Genomic DNA, 19,374 nt, shown 5'->3' with positions numbered 1-19,374 from the left:
CATATTGTGATTGTGATTTTTAAATCAGGATAAATTTCTATAGATGAACTACAGGCCTGTATTTGTGGTCTACATTGTATTATGCAAGATGCAGTTGTACTAAACATACATTGTTCTTGTTTTTAGTCAAATAGAATCTGATAATGGTTATTATTGTTTAAGTCCATTTGTTTTAAACAGTCAGAAAAATAAGTCAACTTCCATAAGTCCACATTTATTATCAAAAATAACGCTGATCATCTGGATGATGGCTACATTACTAGGCCCTTTACAGTAACAATGACAAGTCATGTTCGACAATGATATATAACAGACAGACTAATGTCACCTCTGCAATGTAGCTGCTTCAGATAGCATTAAAGCTGCTAAAACTGCTTTTTTGTTCGATCATGGGGCAACGGAATGGTTTATTTATAGTAACTTTTAAGTTTATTCTGCACATACATTCATGAAATTTTATTGCCTTGATGTGACAGTCCACAGTTCAGTGTCCTCAGCAGGAAAGAAAAGTAGCTTTATTATTACTGCTGTGCCAGGGACAGATCTTCTTAAGATTATCTGCAGGGGTGTGATGCTACAGCTTCATACTGATGAGCTGAACCACAGGTACGGACCGAAAGGGAACTGGGAGTAGAGACTGCGAAGGGTGTAGCCCTGGGGAAAGGTGGGACTTCCTCTGCCTTCAACAGTCTCATTTACCTCGACAGGCGTGGTTCTTCAGGTTGGTCTCGAGAGAATGCAAACCCTAATAATGATGTGTTGTACTTGGTTTCCCTCTGTCAGGGAACAGTGGTTACATGCGTAACTCCCAGATTTAAAGTGAGCAGAGAGATTTTCCGCCTACAGATGAATTTAAAAACTGATGTGTGCACATGCATCCTTCTGCAAAGTGAGGGAAAAACACAGCATAAGTAATAAGCAATGGATTGGATTGTGATTTGGGAAGTTTTTAGCATTAAACATTAGTAATTTTTCATGCAAACATATGAAACAAATGCTCCAAAAAAGTGAAAAAAACCCATCTAAATAATGATTTATATAATTTCTGAAACTGGGGGATTTCAGCTTGTTGGTTTAACAAAGCCAGACATTTGATGATGTCACCCTGGACTATGGGAAACTGTAGTGGACATTTTTCACAATTTTGTGACATTTTATTGCTGATGATTGATTCATTCACGTGGAAAACCCTGAGGGACTTTTTTATGGCTTGTCTTTTACACAAACCACACACTCCTCATCAGTTGAGTTTTACAGTTTTATTAGAACAAGCACTATGTAGCAGCAGTGTACAGTATTCATGGAAAGATATGTACTTTTGTTAAAATTGCACTTTAGAAGGTACCCATTAAGGAATAGATTTGAAAGAAACTGAGCTGACACAGTGCTTCGTGATACATGTCAGTTCAAAACAAAAACACATGAGACGTCCAATTGAGAAAACAAAACCTTTTTTCTTTTGTAAGGCATCTGCAACATTCATTGGCAGGCTAAGTTGTCTAGACATGCAGGAAGAACGATGGATGAAGAAAGCATGAGAAGGTTTTCATGAATTTTCTATTTTTTTTTTTTACACTACAGTCCAAACACTACGCATAGCAGCATTGACCCTCCCTCCACACACACACAAAAAAAATCACTGTAGGAGGATAAAAGGAATCTGCTTTTGCAGTAGTGACCCATCGTCTAAATGTGCTGTATTTACAGTGATCACCTAAAATGTTGGAGTGCAGAGCAGTGCAGAACATCTTTTAACACTGCGAGCATTTTACAGTCAAATAAATCTATTTTTCTCATCTAAAGACATTTCCCTTAAAGACTTAAGACATTTTGTCCACAGCTAAATCCTAAACGCCGTATTTCAATATAATTTATCATCTGTAGGCAGGTGGAGATGGGATAAAGTGTTAATGGCATACCTTCTTGGCAGGGGGATTCTTATCAGTAGTGTGTATTGTGAGGCATTAATAAATGCGTTAAGGCACAGCAAGTGAAACGGACACTGACGAATTGTAGCAGAGTTTGTGATCAGGGATAAAAAATTAAAAGCACATAAGTACAGTAAAAAAAAAAAAAGATATGAATGCAAAGCAGTACTACCTTTTTGGTTTGTAATCTACAGTACCATATAAACAGTGCACACAAGATGGATTTGCTTCACAAAGTTTTCATTCTACATATTTGTATTCACTCTTTCTGCTTCAGTGTCCTCACCCTGCAGTCCTGAACGAAAGGAATCAACCTATATGTGTTCGTAAACGAGGACAATGTGTGACTACTTGTTTGTGTTATATTTTCTTACTCTGTAACACAAAAAGGGGAGGAGGGCTCTAGTTAAAACATTAAAGCTAATCTGCTTCGCAATAAATACACATACTGCAAATAAGTAAACTGGTGCTTTGCAGAAGCCCAGATCATAGCAGTAAAATCTCTGGGGAATCAGACACATTCAAATATCCACTACAAACTTGTTTGGCTAAAACATTTAAGGAAAAAAAGTGTTTTTAATATTGTTGAAATGCAGTTTCCTGAAACTGAAGTTTCATGGGACGACCTGTAGGTGGTTCCGGTGTTTCATCTTGTATTCCCGTTTTGATGATTGATTAATAATGTAGGCCATTTATCAAGAAAAATACCAAACAGTTGCTGGTGAGAGTTTCACAAATGAGAAAAGTTACTACTTTGTTTCATATCATTTTAAATTAACATTTTTTGGTTGTTACTCAGAACAAGGATGCTAATTTAAGACATTGCTAATTTTGATAAATAATTTGTTAATTAAATATTTTTTAGATTATATTTTTAGAATTTAAAAATAAATGCACATTGCAGCTCTAACCTTGTGTGACCCGATATATGCGAGTGTTTAGCCTTGTACTGGAAATACGTGACTGTTTTCCTTGTGTTTCACTGTCAAATCTATTTATAAATCACAAAAGCTTCTCAAGAGGGTTTTACACCCTACTACATCATCTTTTCTTAGACCTTTGGTTCAGAAAAGTGTCTGATGTTTGAGAGAGTCCATTATCTGCACCACATTCAGAGAAGAGGACAGACTGAAAGTGCGCCCACTATATATGGAGGGAGTTATGTGTGTATTTATGTAACCATGTGATTCAGAGGAGTTGCTTTCATGGAAGAATGTTTAAAATTAGACAGTGGGGGAGGGCGCGGGATGGTCACAGAATCACACCATGAAGAGAAACTAGACTCCATGACCCATCTGTCTTGACAGTTAAAAAAGAAAAAGAATAACTCTGTAAAAGGTTGCAGGTGTAGCTTATCCTACATTGCATGTCCAAAACACCAGGTTAGGATTTACATGTTTAATCCTACTTCTCCTTCCACCACATGATCAGCTTTGAGAGCTCCTGTTTGAAAATATTCATTAAAAATTCCATCAATGGACGCTGTGCTTCCTCTACTGCAGGCGAGATTCATTTTAAATGAGTTGTTTCCCCAGAGGGAGTACTGCTATCATACAGATCCAACAGTATTAAAAGGCAAAAATAAATAAAATCTGCCAATTCACATAATGCTATTTCACTAAATTCCAAGATATTTTATAAAAATACCTCTTTTTTTCTCTACAATAATTGATGATATAGTAAATACGGCTTTATGCCAGTGAAAGCTGCTCTCTAAACATGCACGGTCTTGTAGGTAATCAAAATGTCTACTTTATAGACTAGTCTAACCCAAACTGCTGTCAGAAATCAAATGGCTTCAACTAAAAAGCGCTAAGTCTTGTGACTTGTTCAGGTGTCTTTTTAAGGCAAGGACATACTCAGAAGTCAAAAGAGCTGAGGAAAGATCTACATAGGAGTGGTACGATTGTTGACCTGACAACCCAGCGTCCACAAGCACAATGAAGGTGATCCTACAGGATGTTTCCATGGATGGATGACCGTGTGGTGGTGCCACAGAACCTCGACAGGGTTATTGGGCATCAGGCCATCCCTCAGCTCTGCAGTCCATGCACGCATGTTTCTCTTAACACCTTACTGTGCATAGGTAACTGCCTTCTTGTCTGTGATGACAACACGATGGACATGGTAATCCATGTGCTACCACAGGTTCACTGTAGATTCCATATTGATGAAGCCGGGGTTTTTGCGGAGCTCCCAGTACGTGTTGTTGGAGACCCACCTTTCCCTGTGATGGGTGTCAACCACTTTCCTGGAAGAACAGACAGAGATATGATAGTTCTGACTGAGAAATTTGGTGGATATTATCTAGGCTGGTAAACGTGCCAGGAGTCAGATGTTTAAACGATGCATCGCCATTTTATACATACAAACTGGTCAAACCAAATGAGCATTGAGAATATGTTCACTACATGCTTGCTGTACGTTAGATTGTGTGCATTCATGTTTTAGATTGATGTGTAACCCTGTAATCCCATCCTGTGCCAATTCAAATTTTTCTGAACACTTTTGTCAATTCTGCTTATTACAGACTGCTGGAAATTTCACTACTTTGTCATTTTTTCATTGAAAGTCATGTGGAAACAAATGAATAAAGGCATTTCTACATACATCTATGGTCATTGGGATCTGCACATACAGTACATCATCTAAGTTTCAAGATGAATCAGCTTTATGAACCAGAACCATGAGTACGCATGGCTTCATGAATCGGATATAAAGAATGTATACACATTTCTGTCATCTCTCTGCATACACAGTTGTATATTGGTTACTGGTATCTGTGCTTACTTAAAGAAGCGTGGCTCCTGTTTGGTGTCGTTCTCCTCTTTCCACTTTCTTCGGGTTCTCTGCAGGTCCTCAATACGCTGCTTCTCTGAGGATGCCATCTCCAAGTTCCCCTCCTCCAGGTGCCTGTGTGACCCAAGCATCACTTTTCAGTAAAGACAAACACTAAATCAGATGGACATTTCAGCAATAACACATGCTCAAATATTCAGTCTGCACTCGTCAAAACGATACCAGCAGAGTGACTGATGATGTAATCTTGTTTGTGGGAAATCAGTAGCAATTTTTTTTATATTCGGTGGCAGCAGCATACTTGTAGCTGAGGGTCGGATGCTGTACCTTTGATCAGGCCTGAATCGGGCATCTGTGCGGGGCAGAACATCTTTCAACTCTGGGCAAAGCTCATTCAGTTCAATGGCGAACCTGGTGAAGCCATAGTACAGTTCGTAGTCCGTGGGCATGGAGCCTGCAACAGAAAGGAAACAAAAATGTCACAAACAGTTTATCAACACTGATAACTTCCATGCCTTTGTCAAATTGTTCATTGTCAAAAACTGTGCCTACCTGGCCTCCAGACGCATTTGGCAGAAGGTGGGACGCCGCAGTAAAGGCCTTCGTGCCATTTTCCAAAAAGCCTGTGGATCACTTTCCCTTCTTGATCCATCACAAATCCTTGAACCTCATTCACATTAGAGCTCCAGTAATTTCCCTGAAAGACAAACGCCATGTTGTTAACTTCCGTTTTCCACATTTAAGATGTAATTATTGTGCAAAGGCAAATTTCACATTAAAATACGCAGTGAGTCGCATCGAGGGCACGTTGGCAGCGCATTCAAATCACATGTAAACACCTTGACGAAGGTGAGTTTGCAGAGGCAAGCGCTGCTCTTTGTGTTTCTGATGGTGATCTCCCCGTAGTGTTCGATCCACCGTCGTCCACTTAGGATGTTGTGTACACAGGTGGTGACCTTGTTCCATTCATAGTGATCTCCAAACCTAGAAATACACAGTAACAGCTGACTGGCTTGATGCGCAGCTGGAACGACATGAGCCCAGATGATAAATGTACAACTACGTACTGTCCATTGCTTGAGCACCTCTATTCAAAATGTGTCTAACACTCCGTTTCAGCTCCTCTCTCTTTAAGGCCTCCCTCCCACACAAAAGCATACTTTCTCCTGATTTGCCAACTTATGGAAGCCTGCTGAGGGGTAGAAACTAACTGACTCAGCGCTGAATCGAAGTGTGGAGAGGCTATAGTAAACTATGGTTCACTGATTTTGGTGAAACTGGATCATATTTTATGGAGAAAATCTGATGTCCTCCAGCTGCTCTGATTCAATTTCTAGTGGTTTAGGGAGTTTCCTGATGGACATAGCTTTACTTGTTGTTAGCAGTTACTTTAACCCCTAACTACGGCTAACGGTAGCTGCCGCTAGCTAGTTAGGTTAGTTAGCCGCGTAGCTAGACGTCCAATTAGCTGATCTGACTGGACTGGGTACTCGGGGGGTGTGTTGGTGTTCTTACCTCTAACCTTAGTACAGGAGTTTTGGAGTTAGCTCCAAAACTTAGTTAGTTTCCCAGTTGTAATTATGCATATTGACACAAATAAAGTCAGAAATAATAATTACAATAACTCTGATATGACATGAGTGCAGTGTCCGTGCCACTTGCAAGCTGAGATGATTCAATGGCTTGTTTGTAGGGGTTAAATGGTTTTAGGTTTAGTCAATATGCAAAAGCAGCTGGGTAAAAGTTACCTGGGAATCATGAGATTCACTGTCCCGATTGGTAAAATCTCCATTGATTTTCCCCAGAACTTGTTTTTCCATCTCACGTCTGAAACATCGGAAATGAAAAACAATGCATCGACCACTCAAATCTTTGCATTCTTCTCAACATTTAAGAAACAAAAAGCAATTTTTAATCAGTAAAATTTCAGCTAGGCTCATCTGCTAAGCCAGAGCCTCCATGAGGAAAACTCCTCACTAATTAGGTGTGTAACCTACCTTGCCAGAAGGTGAAGTTCTTAGACTCACAGTGGCAGGCGGAGATGGGTGGGTGGTGGCTCACCTTTGAGACAAGATCAGACAAAAACAGTCAGCTGACAGCTGTTGTTGATGAAATTTATACATCTCTGTCAGAAACATGATGGACCATTGTGACTTTATAGATGAAACAATTAGTAGATTAAATGATTGTTTGAATGACAAAAAAATTAATCAGTTGATCTATCTTGATAAACAGAGAATTTTCAGTTCTCCAGCTCCTGAAATGTGGACATTTTCTTCTTTTTTATCAGTCTAATATGATAGTAACAGAATATTTTTAGATTTTAGACATTTTATTCACAACAATTACTCAACTAGTCAAGAAATAAATTTGCAGTATAATTAATAATTAAAATAATAATTATTCGCAGACCTTTGCTGTATACTAAAGTTTTCAAGAGTGCACCTTTAAGTTCAGTGAAATGTGAGGAAAAGATCCACAAATACAAGGAGTGTGTCTGTGTCATCATTTGTGTGTGTAAATCCAAATGACATTAGGGCAATATATAGCTGCTGATTAAGACTGTTTGATTTGATGGAAAGCTCCAGAACAGCTACTAAATAGACACTGAGGTAAAATGTTGATGGCTGCAGTTTCCAAGTTCAAGAATAACCTTGAAGCTCACCTGTAGGTTGTGAAATGATTAACAGCAGAGAAAAGCAGAAAGAACATGCTACGTGTTTTATGCAACACAAAGCTCTGTTGCAATTTTTAATGTCCCTTTAATCTCTTTCCAAATTACTGAAGACTTAAATTATTTGGGACTTGAAAAAATATTCCAATACTGCAAAACAAAGTAAAAAAAAAATCATCTTTAGTTGAACTGATCCAACTACAGGGGGCTACAAGTAAAGATTGCTTTGTTCTATGAGGTCAAAAGCCAAAAAGGTTGGGCACCGCTGTTTTTTTCCACCAATATTGTCCAGTAATAACCTCAGATTCCAAGATTCGCTATATCTCAAAGATAATGCTTCTGTCTGTGCACAGACTTACCTGCTCAGAGAAAAAACAGAAGCCCTTGTCTTCCCGAATGCATTCATAAGTCTCTCCGAGTAGCGGGTTGAATGGCTTACTTCCTGCTCTGTAGTAAGTGGATGAGTAGCCTGAGACGGCAAAAGCAGCAACGAGAACCTGTCAGAGAGTCAAGACAACACAGTCGACATAAACAAGAGGGGATTTAGCGGCTCATATTAGCAAGCCTTGTCACGAGTACGCAGAACATTAGCATGCATTGGGCACTATCAAAAGGACAGAAGATAGATAAAAATATCCAAGGTTGACAGCTGCATTGGAGCATACTACTGCCTCGCAGTTGTGCCTCTGAGTGAGACTATTTATGTTGGCTTGTGACTGGAAATGTCACCTCATATCGGTTGCAACCGAGAATTCACTCTAGAAACAGCTACTGTACAAAAGCAAACATTACATTGCCTTATTTATTAACAGCAAAGATGAGTCACCGCAGCACCTAACCTGATGAACATTTGATTTGACAGAGTGCTTGTAACCGCTTCTTTACCATGCGCTCAAAGGGATCCTCGGTCTCAGCAGCCTTGTCCAGCAGCTCACTGTACTCCAACTCTTCACACATACGCTGCAGGGTGTTGAGGGGCTCGTTGAGCTCCACCGGCATGGACACTTTGGACAAGTCCTTGCCGATGTTGTTTCTCAAGATGTTCCAGAGGTTGATGTTGCTGGTGTCAGGACACGGCGCCGGCAGGCAGGTGCGCCGCCCGTTACGGAAGGCACTGCCAGCAAAGTCTCCGTTGGCCACTGGGAAGAGAATAGCACCTCATTAACAATCTACAACATCATCTGTGACAGCCACTGCTCTTCTTGGAAACATGCTTTTAATAATAAAATAATAATTATATAAAGTTTATTTATCCAGGTTTCAAGGGGCTTCACACGTGGCAGCAAATAGATAGATCTCAAAATCATATATACAATAATAATAATATATAATAATCAAATGAGGACATTTTAGGGAACAATAGGAAAGCTGCAACGATGTGTTGATTAACTGATCGATAGAAATTTAAATGGTAACTGTTTTAATGATTGATTAATCTGCACTTTTCAAGCAGAAATGCCAAAGATTTTCTAAATTGCAACTTCTAAATTGTGAGGTTTCTATTTGTCTGATATGACAGTAAACTGAATATATCTAACTGCTGATTGGATAAACAAGACATTTGAAGATGTCACATTGGAAATTGTGATGGTTTAGTTTTCTGATATTTTATAGACCAAATCAGATGTAATTAAGAAAAGAATCATCAGATTAAGCCTAAACCATACAGCGTGAGGATTATTTTATTGCAGATTGGCTTTTCTTGATTGGATTTCATCTTACTTTGTTAGTTTGTATAATGTCTGTTCTACAATTAGGTCAACTAACTAGGACGCTACATTGCCGGAGGGTTCACAACATTAAATACATTGGAATTACAGCGGCTCTACATAAAAATGTGTAGTATGTGTAAGACTAAACATGAGCCCAGAGTGTTATGAGATACTATCTATTGCTGTGTGGCACGTGACAGAGATAGAGGAGGGATATCCCAACCCTCCTTATACGGATCACTTTCATAAAGTCTAGGAGAAGCCTGTGGGCACAGAGCAACCCTGCAAAGTCAACTGCCTCAGACAAAGTGAGCTTTCCAGATCCGTACCAGTGTGTGTGTGTGTGTGTGTGTGGATGTTGTCAAGGAATCACAGAGTGAGATCCTCTCCTTTTATTAATTTGTCCCCCCCCCTTTTAAAAAGGGGAACTATAGATGCTTGGTGTAGGCAAGTGATGGTGCATGGTCGGACCTACTTTGTCTGGAGACGTTATCGGTCACGCTGGCGTTGTCCTCTGAAATGTTATCGCTCACATCGCTGACATATGACTCATCGTCTGAGCCCTGTGAGGGGAACAGGTACAGAGCGAAGTGAGTCAGTGTGAGTACAACACAAACTCTGATCCGAACCTCACACACACACACACACACCCTACACACAGTTACTGCAGTTTGCCAGTGGCTAACAAACTGCAGCAGTCGTCAGCTATCTGTCCCACTGCAGTAATCATAAGATGAGACACTGCAGCATTTTCATACTTTATATAGAGCAAACACAATGAGGCCATTGGCCAGCAAGTTGCTGTAATGGCCTCTATTACAGTCACCTGCTGCTGGTGAAGGTTTGGTGTAACACAGGTCTGAATAGGCCTGAGCTACAGGATGTGGGGTTGATGAATTTCCTTGTTGAGTAATCCTTCAACATGGCTCAATGCATGTCTGGGGAGCTACAATGCTTAATGGCTCTTCAGAGAGCACATATATTTGGAGCAGGAGCTAAAATGGATGGAGGCAGAAAATTATTCTTTCAAGTGATGGCAAAACAAAGCTAGAAGCTACAAAACAAGGGGAACAGACAGAGGAGGAGTATTAAAATTCTGAGACACAACTGAGTGATTAAGCCTCGGGACGGATTGAAAAGGAGCCATCCTGCCTGCCTGACTTTATTTAAGTTACTCTCTCTCTCTGTGCCTTTTATGCTGCCCTTATTAATTGCTGACTAACCGCAGCTCCACACACAGTCGTCACAGTGACGTTTTATCTGGCTTCCCAGCAGCAGGGCTAGTTTAACCCCCTCCTCGATCCACTTCCTCTACAACCCGCCCCTCATGGTCCAAACTGTCGTTCTCTCTTAAAGCTATTTCTCAACTGTAACGTGTTATACCTCATTCTCTGACGAGCTGGCCGACAGAAGCACTTCCTGGGCATCAAAAAACTCAGAGACAGACTCCGACATGGAGAGTCGGCTCTCATTAGAGGCCTGCTGAGTCAGAGGGATCCCCATCTGTTCCCCAGCCTGCAGGCAAACACATGCAAACACACGAGATGGTCACTGTTCCTTGCTATGATGACAGGTTGAAGAACCAAAACAGACCTGAACAAACACAAACACCATCGCAGAGTTCATTTTGCAGCCTGTGCATCCTTGCCAGAGGGCAAGCTCCCATCCGTTTCTAATTAGTCATTTTTTCCATTAACCTTGACGTCAGGTTCTGCATAGAATAATGATCCTTTAAGCTCACCTATCGGGGCGTACTGGAAAGACCATCAGTGTATAAGGACAGGAATCAATAACTCAGGAGGCAAACACTACAACTACCTGGCCAGCCTTGGTAGCCCTGTTGTTTTATCAATGTAAGAGTCAGAATTAGCTCTGTCAGTGACAGGCTTTCCACAGTGACCTACCTCATCAGGCGTGGAGATGATGTTCACACTGACAACTTGTTCGGTCAGGACAGATTCAGAATGGATGCGGCTGAGTCGGGTTCGAAGTTCTGCGTTTTGGGACAGGGCCTAAATAATGAAAAATGTGGTATTTCCCGCATGAAATTATATGTTCATATTGAAACATAGTAGGTTCAACTGTTGACTGCTTCTTTCGATGGATAGGTTTGTGTTACTTTCCACGAATTGGCTGTGGAGAAAATTTGCTACGATAGAAATAGCTCTGTGGAAAGGTTCTGCAAGAGTTAGGGGGCATTTTTACAGTAAGTAGTCTGGCTATATTGACTTTTTTTTGTTGGGCATGAGTGGAGGGACGATCTAGTATTTGATGCACTGGATTGGTACTCTGAAATACTTTAAATACAATTGTTAACAAAAAGAGCACTGGTCTGGGCCAAGGCTATCTTAATACTCTCACATTGTTAGTTGCTGTCATTCCTCCTCTCCATACTGGCAGTAAAGACATCCCTTACTAAATCCCCTACACTGTATTCATACTATGAGTGGATGCATCGAGGTTAGCTGTAGCTAATATGAGGCTTTAGTCTGATTTAGCAAAATTAGCATCATGTGAGTAATGTCCTCTTTTTGATTCCATGGACAGTGACGAACTCAACCGCTTAAGCCAAACTTCAGACTGGGGATTTTGTCTGCCATATTTTAGAGGCCAGTTTGGACAGGAGGAGTGATTACGACCGCAAACTCTTGTCAACATGCAGATTGGCATGTGAGTATTGTATTAAGATAGACTTGAAAAAAATCTGAACCTATTCTTTAAAACAGCATTATCTGATTTTTGGCCACAGTGGGGATAGTAGAAAAAAGCTGTGATATAGTGAACTTGTTAGAAAAGCAATTGCCTATTTACACATCCAGCAGATAAGGAGCAACATAGTATTTATTGGAGTCGAGTATACGGTCACCTGATGAAAATGTCAAAATTCTCTGATTCCAGATTCTTAAATCTGGTTTCCTTATTCCTCTATAAAAGGACTTACAATCTTTGTTGACATGTCATTTTGGGCTTTGGGAAAAAGTGATGGATATTTTTCACCATTTTCTGGATCATTAGCCAAACAGCTAATAATGAATATAATCATTAGTTGCAGCCCTAGTCTCCACCAACTCCTGTAGGAAATATCTGGCTCTTAAGTTGCTAAAAGCTTCACTATGTTCACCAGTTAGGAGCTACAGTAACTTTGTCTGTTGTTTGGTGCTGGGCAGGTAGCGTATAGTTAGTTCATCTGAGCTTTCTTTTTCTGAAACCAGGTGCCTGCTGCCAACAAAAACAACCAAAAACAAAACAAAAAGCTAAAAGATGCTAAAATGCTTTGAGTTGGGCAATAATTCTCATGCATGTGAAATAATATAGCTGAAAAAAAGACAAAAATTAAGGAGGAAAAAAACTAAGCTAATTCCCTGCAAAGATTAGAATAGTTGTATCTGCAGCAATAGCAACCATGACTTTCAACTTCCCACAGAGCTTTGCATTAAAAACCTGACCTCCAGCCTACGACAACACCGTCACACAAGCATCCAATTAGGAACAAAACGGAAATAAAACAGCAGAAACATTTCACCGAAATGATGTCAACTGTTAACAGAAGAACAGTCCAATTAAATCACTGGGGTAGAGAGACAGCCCCAAGGAGCGGAGTTAATGAACTGCACAGCACATTTCTCTCTCTCGCCAATTAATATGGGAAAACATGATTGAACTTTCACTACTTGCTAGCCTATACTCACATCTCCCCACATCATCTTTTTTAATAGTGATTACTGTGACTGCTTGGAGTATAATGTAGCTTGTGTGTTTCATCTGACAGCCCGTCATCATGAGCATGTCTTACAACTACAAAACAAGTTTGAGTTTAAAAACACCAAAGACACATCGCTCAAATTACTGCAGTAATTTCCCCAGTAATGTGCTTATCACTCCTGCTAATTATATGTTAAAACAGCATTACGAATGTGAAGTAGCCAAATATGCCTGGCTCAGGTTAACTAACCCTCACTAATAGTAGAAAGAAAGAGGCATCATGGGTAATGGGTGAAGACGGCTCATTACCTGTGACAGAGACTTCCTGAGAGAGTTGATCTGGGCTGACGGCTCTGACTGCTCTTGGTCAGACAGAATCTGTTTGATCTTTTCTTTCTCTATGGCCACTGTGTTGAAGGCCGACTTCAGCAGAGAGTGGACTGCACAGAGATGGGACAAAAGGAAATCAATTACACTGTACAATTACAGAAACGAGAAACATTATCCTCAAAACACTGTTTACTATAAGCACAGTTATTTTCAATTAACCCAGTGACGCACCATAACCTTTCTAATGATGTGTATTACTATCAACATGCTCATTGTTTACAGTAAATTCTAATGTGAAAAGTATTTCAGACAACAATCATAACCTTTCCTTCCATAACCTTAAATGTCTATAATCACGTATTGTCATAATGCCAAAGGACCTGGGTGACTGATTATAATTCTCAATGAGCAATAAAACAGTAATAAAACACTACTGTACTTCAGGGAACTCTTTTATTATGACACTGTTCCACAGACTTTTTAATGCCCTGATTCAAGCGATGATAAAGGTAAATGTCCTTTTGGTGTCCTGATTGATGTATTGACTTTTGACAAATGAAGTTGTCCTGCACAGTATAAATTCATGCAGTGACTGCACTCATTGTTTTGAGAACTAAGGCTGCAACAAGTGTTCTGGTTACTTGTTTAACTGCTTGGATGTTTAGTCTACAAAGTGTCTCAGTAGTAAAAGTAATATCTAATACATCCTTACTTTAAAATACCAAGATTAAAAGCATTTTTCCGCCAGATGAATGAATTAAACGACTGATTATCTAAATTACTGTTGATTCATTTTGTGCCCATTGACTAGCATATTGTTTCAGCATTAATTGTAACAGTGTTTCAGAAAATGTGCTAAAGCAATATTAGCAAAAAATCCCAGTTTATTACAACTTTAAGTAAAAGTAAAACTGCGATATCTGTAATGTTGCCAATAATTTCTCACTGCACAGAAAAACTCACACTTAGGGCAAGTACGGTAAGTCAAAGTTGAACCAGGAAGTCAGTCTTCAAACTGTGATGGCTGTCATAATTTTAATGCTTACCTTTACTTTATCTTCTAAATAAGTTTGGTTACCTTACTTGCTTGGTCTGACTTATTTTTTGCGATGTTGCCTTGCTCTAAGATAAGTGCAACAATGTCATAACCAGTAGAAATGATGGGCAGCAATATGTATAAAAATAATATCCAGGCTGTGACAAAACAGGAGTCAATGGGACATCTCTCACCTAATAACCCCCGGTGCTGCAGCCGTGCATGCTGACTGCCTACCTTTCTGGGCAATGGTGCAGAATTCCTCCTGAAGTTTAATGTAGTCACTGGAACAATCTACGCTGTCTGTCAGCCGGGAGGTAGGGGGTTGAAAGTCCACCAGCTCGGCACACAGATTGGGGTTGGACGAGTGGAGGCGGACAGGGGACATGCTGGCAGACAGAGGGACCTGGGGAGAGATGACGATCACAGAGGACCACTGTCGATCAGCCAAGAGGCATAATAATGTGCTGTGTGTCTGACAGCCAGAACCAACCGTGAAGAGCAAGCGCCGTGGTCCAATAAGGCCGAGTTAACTCTGAATGTACAGTATAATGATACCAATTACGTCACAATTATCTGACATGTCACATTGAGGAGCGGCAACAGTCTCTTCTCATTACTTTGAAATGTTTTTGGGGGGGAATTACAAAATAACTGCATTCTTCTGCAGGTAACACTTATGAAGATTCAGTCATCAACGTCATTAAATCGAGTAAATCAAAGGCACCTGAACATGCTTTTTGTGATGAACAGCAGTACCTGCTGCCTTTGCCTTGCTACATCTAAATATCTCTTAAGGTAGAACTATTTTAGATTGTGTGAAAGTGGATTTATTCATAAGAGGAAAATGTCTGAAAATTCCCTTTTATCCATGGGGCTAAACAGCGAATGAAAGCACATTTAGTCACATGGGAAAATGCGGCAAAATTACAAAAGATGGAAAAGGTCATTACTCCAACCATGACACACCTGACTCCTAAGTAGGTCTGCAACAAACAATTATTGTAATTATCGACTGATCTGCAGACTATTTTCACAACCAATCTATAAATGGAATACTTGTTGCAGCTCTACTAGTAAGTGCCAGTTGCTGTGCAGACTCAAAGCAAAAATTAAAATTAAAAATTAAAATAACAAAGTAGACAGAAAAAGCTACGACAACTTTGTCTCTGTTGTGTACGTGTGCTGTCACAATCTCTCCTCTTAAAAATGGTGAAGAGAGCAGTGGGAGTACAATTTTACATTTTACTCTTGCTCAGTAACACTTTAACTAGACATACAGGAATCAAACATGAGACTTCAGTTACACCAGGGTCTCTCTGACCACTATGTAAGAATGTTTTCAATTATATATTCTATTTAAATTAAAATCCATTCTAAATATATGTTCTTAATATATGCATCTAACAATGTAAAACACACACACACAAAAAGTATAATTTAGCCTTTTGTCTTAATTAACTGAATGAATTGCTTTTCATTGTGACCTGACTTACAGCATTAAGGTAGATGCATCCTGTCTGTGTGTGCATGTCTTTATGTGGCAGAGCAAAAATCAAAAAACAGATACCTGAAGCTGGTATTTTGCATCTTTGCAGACACTTTTTGTTCTCCATCTTCTGTTCAAGCGCTTCTCTTTCTTTGACAATTCTACACAACTGGTCTTTGTGGCACACGTGGATGAAAACATGCAAAGTGGGGTTAATAAGACAAACACATCACAAATAAAGCAAAAGTTAACACACAGATTGCAGTGAAATGGCCAAAAAATGTCCACAACATTCTCACAAATGAGTTGCAAACAAATATTGAGACTAATGGAATGTGTGGTGTTAAAATTTTTTTTAATATATAATAAAAAATATTTTTGAATTTAATATTAGATACTGATCAGTTAGAGAAGCTGGCAGGTGTTCTGCGATCCTGTCTGTCTGAGGTTTTAAAAGACTGTCCCTTTCATAGACACACCTCCATCATTACCCGAGACTTACAGGCTCCTGAACACCGCCCCACACACACACATTCACCTTGAAATGAAACACTAACTAAATTGCTTCCCCTGCTCTCTGTACCCGTGCATACTTGTGCGTTTCTGTACGTGCATGCATGTCTATGCACGCTTTCGTCTTTTTTACCTGCATATCTGTGAAGTTGGGTGCCGACTGTGTCCTTTGTAGAATCTCCAGACTCTGCAATAACCGGCTCAGCTCAGTCAGGTTGGACTGGCATCGTGCGAGCTCTGAAAATAAAATTCACACCCATGCGTGGACAAAACGCATTCAGTGTTATGTATCATCTTAGGGTTCAGAAGGCGTATCCAAAGGCCCGAGACGTGATTCAATCTACCTCTTTGTGAAATCAGATTTAAGAAAATTGCACTCACCCTCTGCGCACTTGTCCATCTCCTCTGATTCCTGCAGCCAAGCAACCACTTTGCTCTGGCCGTTACTGTAGGAGGCAGGCAGGCTGCTGTTGCTCCCGCTACTGGGGGCCACCGGCTGCCATGGCAAGCTGCTTGGCTTGGCTTGCTGTCGAGTGATACAGGAACAGACACAGAGGTTTGGTTGTTTTGTCAGAAGCTTTGTGTCAGAGCTTACTGTAGTGTGTTACACACTTATTAGGAGTAGTTCAGCTGATCTTACTATAGTTACTGAAGTAGCTCTGATCTTGTGAAAGTCAGTTAGTCAGTTGTTAGTTGCAGCCCTAATCCAGAATATAGCGGATTTAGGCTGCAACTAACAATTATGTCCAATATTGATTCATGTATAAATTATGTTTTTGATTAATCAAGAAATACGTGATTGCAGGCAAATAGGGACCGGAGCAGAAAAGGGGAGCACTTATAAAGTTACATGAAAACAAGATTGGTATGATGCCAGCAATCAGATTTTTTTTGACTGCAATGTGATAAGTTGAAATAACAAGATGATTATTATAATTTTTGACAAGAAAGAAAAGACAAACAGGCAATGCTCATTCTATAAATACATCAATCAAATAAGAAATACGATTAAGTCAATCTTGTGCTGTGTCTGTGTGGCAGGTGAGCCTGGTGTTGTTTCTGTCTAAACTAACGTGTGTAAAACATGAAGGTCGTGTCGTACATATTGTCATTTAAATGACAATAAATTGGCTTCTTTTATTTAATCAAGCTAAAATTAAAAGAAGCTGGATGGAGATGGTAAAACCTCTGGTTTCAAAAATGGCAGAAACTAGTGAAAAACATCACAATTCCCCAGAACCCAAGTTCATGTTATTGAATTCCTTGCTTTGTCACATTAACTGTCCAAAATCCAAATATATTCAAGTTGCACTAATAATAAACTGAGAAAAGGAATGAATAATCACATTTGAGAAGCATGAAGCGGCAAATATTTAGCAGTTCAGGTTCTTCTTAAATGCCTTAATCAAAATTGTTGCAATTAAATTTTCCGTCTGCTGGCTGATTGTTTGAGGACGATTCTGGATACAAAGACATTGCTGGTATTTAAATGAAACCCTAAAACCATACTGTGTGGCTCTTCTGTGCCCTTGACCAAGTCACTTGACCCACCTGCAACAGCTGCTGGTGAATCTGTTCAGGTGCCACCAGCGTGAGACTGGTTGATCTTTGATGCACTTAGGTAATGTGTAACTGTATGAATGCGCTTAGCTGGACAATAATTAGCTCTTTGACAACTTTAAAATAAATTTCAAATAATGTATTAAATACAGCAGGTTGAATAACATTGTGACAGGAACAATGTGTTGTGTTTTTGGCGCATGTACAGTTCAAAAGTTGCCACGTCGAAGCTTTTTTTAAAGTACTTGCAAGAGACCTAGATAGTCCTCCTTCAAGGCTTTGATGTAGCAATTAATTCTGACTCTAGGATTTGAGTCTCTCATTTAAGCTGTTCTTCTGGGAGAGCTCAACACGTGCAGCCAGCTGCTCTGAATCCAGATCCTACTGATCACCTCTAATGGCCTGCATGAGGCACACAGATCCACGGTCTCAGGAGAACAGGCTCTGGCTGCATTCTCAATTTTCCACACAGCTCAGACACATCAACAAGGACCAAGGGTTCACACTAAACTGAAAACAGTCTAGACAAACAGCCCTTTTTGTTATCGTAATGATGTGTCTGCGATTATGGATCTAATAAGCCTTACTGCATTGGGCAGATATCTGTCTACACATTCACAGCCATTAGTCTGGCAGTTAGGCACATAAATACAGGAGACATGGTTACAACAACAATATGGAACAAGTGTTTAAAGCACATTTAGTTAAACGTTCATACATGTAAACTGCGAGGAACTTTCAAGTTTGGTAATAAATGAACATAGACTAATATCTACAGTATTTGTATGGACATTTAACAGTTAAATTGTAGTAATTGAAAAGACAACCTTGCAAAAACATATAGGTGTAAAGTTATCAGGTGTGGGTGTTCGCAGAACCGAGAAAGACACAATCTTGTCAGGGTATAAAGTCTTCCTGTTGTTACTGTGAATTCTACCTCCTCTCTTCTGGATGATATTTTGGTCCCCTATCCCAGTTTCCAATAAAAACGGGAATGAAGCAATCTCTCTTTCCCCACGACATAACCTTCCTGAATAAGTAATTGCACTCTTCTCGGAACACAGAGAGAGAGAGACTACTTTTAAGCTCCATACACAGACTAGAAGTATAAAAATGTTCACGCTGCTGTCATATAGTGTCATGGTTTCAGCTTCTCCAATATGAGGATCTGATGCTTTTCTCTGTTTTATATCTTAGTAAATATATCTGTGGGCTTTGGACTCCATGTTGTACGATACAAGACATCTGAAGACGTCACCTTGGTCTTCAGGAACCTTGCATAGACATATTCCACCAAATGATTAATTAATTAAAAATGAAAATAGCCATTAGTTGTGTCCCTACTTATGAGCACAAATTGTAGTGCTGGAGTGGGGGCGTGGGATGGGGCTCACCTTGGCTTCACGTACTACACTCGAGGCAGGTTGGGGCGACTCAATGGCAGCTGGGGGAGGAAACGTTCGTATGGTAGGCTCCCGTGGAGATCGCACAATCTCGTTCTGTCGGTAAAGCCGGTGATGACGCAACTTGGACACCCAGGCATCAAAGATGTCTTGAGATTTGACCTAAACAGAAAGAGTGCGGACATTAAACCTCCTGTTTATCCACATTTAAATGACAATATTGACTCT

At 39.9% G+C, this 19,374-nt stretch overlaps 1 protein-coding gene across 3 annotated transcripts in view; it reads right to left on the bottom strand.

The window, feature by feature from the left end:
* Positions 1-1,244: 1,244 nt before the first annotated feature.
* Positions 1,245-19,374, bottom strand: part of osbpl6 (oxysterol binding protein-like 6) — a 53,207-nt gene continuing 35,077 nt past the window's right edge. Inside the window, exons 6-23 of one of the 3 annotated variants that reach the window (XM_046053901.1) lie at positions 19,138-19,308; positions 16,565-16,709; positions 16,317-16,420; positions 15,752-15,844; positions 14,419-14,587; positions 13,125-13,255; positions 11,018-11,125; positions 10,497-10,628; positions 9,589-9,676; positions 8,287-8,540; positions 7,761-7,898; positions 6,725-6,788; positions 6,476-6,554; positions 5,567-5,711; positions 5,280-5,424; positions 5,055-5,181; positions 4,719-4,841; positions 1,245-4,179 (exon numbers count right to left, since the gene is read on the bottom strand). In XM_046053901.1, the coding sequence (XP_045909857.1) occupies positions 4,068-4,179; positions 4,719-4,841; positions 5,055-5,181; positions 5,280-5,424; positions 5,567-5,711; positions 6,476-6,554; positions 6,725-6,788; positions 7,761-7,898; positions 8,287-8,540; positions 9,589-9,676; positions 10,497-10,628; positions 11,018-11,125; positions 13,125-13,255; positions 14,419-14,587; positions 15,752-15,844; positions 16,317-16,420; positions 16,565-16,709; positions 19,138-19,308 (2,328 nt within the window). In that variant the 3' untranslated portion in view covers positions 1,245-4,067. The remainder of the gene's footprint in view (positions 4,180-4,718; positions 4,842-5,054; positions 5,182-5,279; positions 5,425-5,566; positions 5,712-6,475; positions 6,555-6,724; positions 6,789-7,760; positions 7,899-8,286; positions 8,541-9,588; positions 9,677-10,496; positions 10,629-11,017; positions 11,126-13,124; positions 13,256-14,418; positions 14,588-15,751; positions 15,845-16,316; positions 16,421-16,564; positions 16,710-19,137; positions 19,309-19,374) is intronic. The other 2 variants (XM_046053904.1, XM_046053903.1) reach the window with 2 other exon arrangements.

Source organism: Micropterus dolomieu, linkage group LG07 (genome assembly GCF_021292245.1).
Source record: "Micropterus dolomieu isolate WLL.071019.BEF.003 ecotype Adirondacks linkage group LG07, ASM2129224v1, whole genome shotgun sequence".
Lineage (NCBI taxonomy): Eukaryota > Metazoa > Chordata > Actinopteri > Centrarchiformes > Centrarchidae > Micropterus > Micropterus dolomieu.
This window is presented reverse-complemented; position numbering and strand designations above follow the sequence as displayed.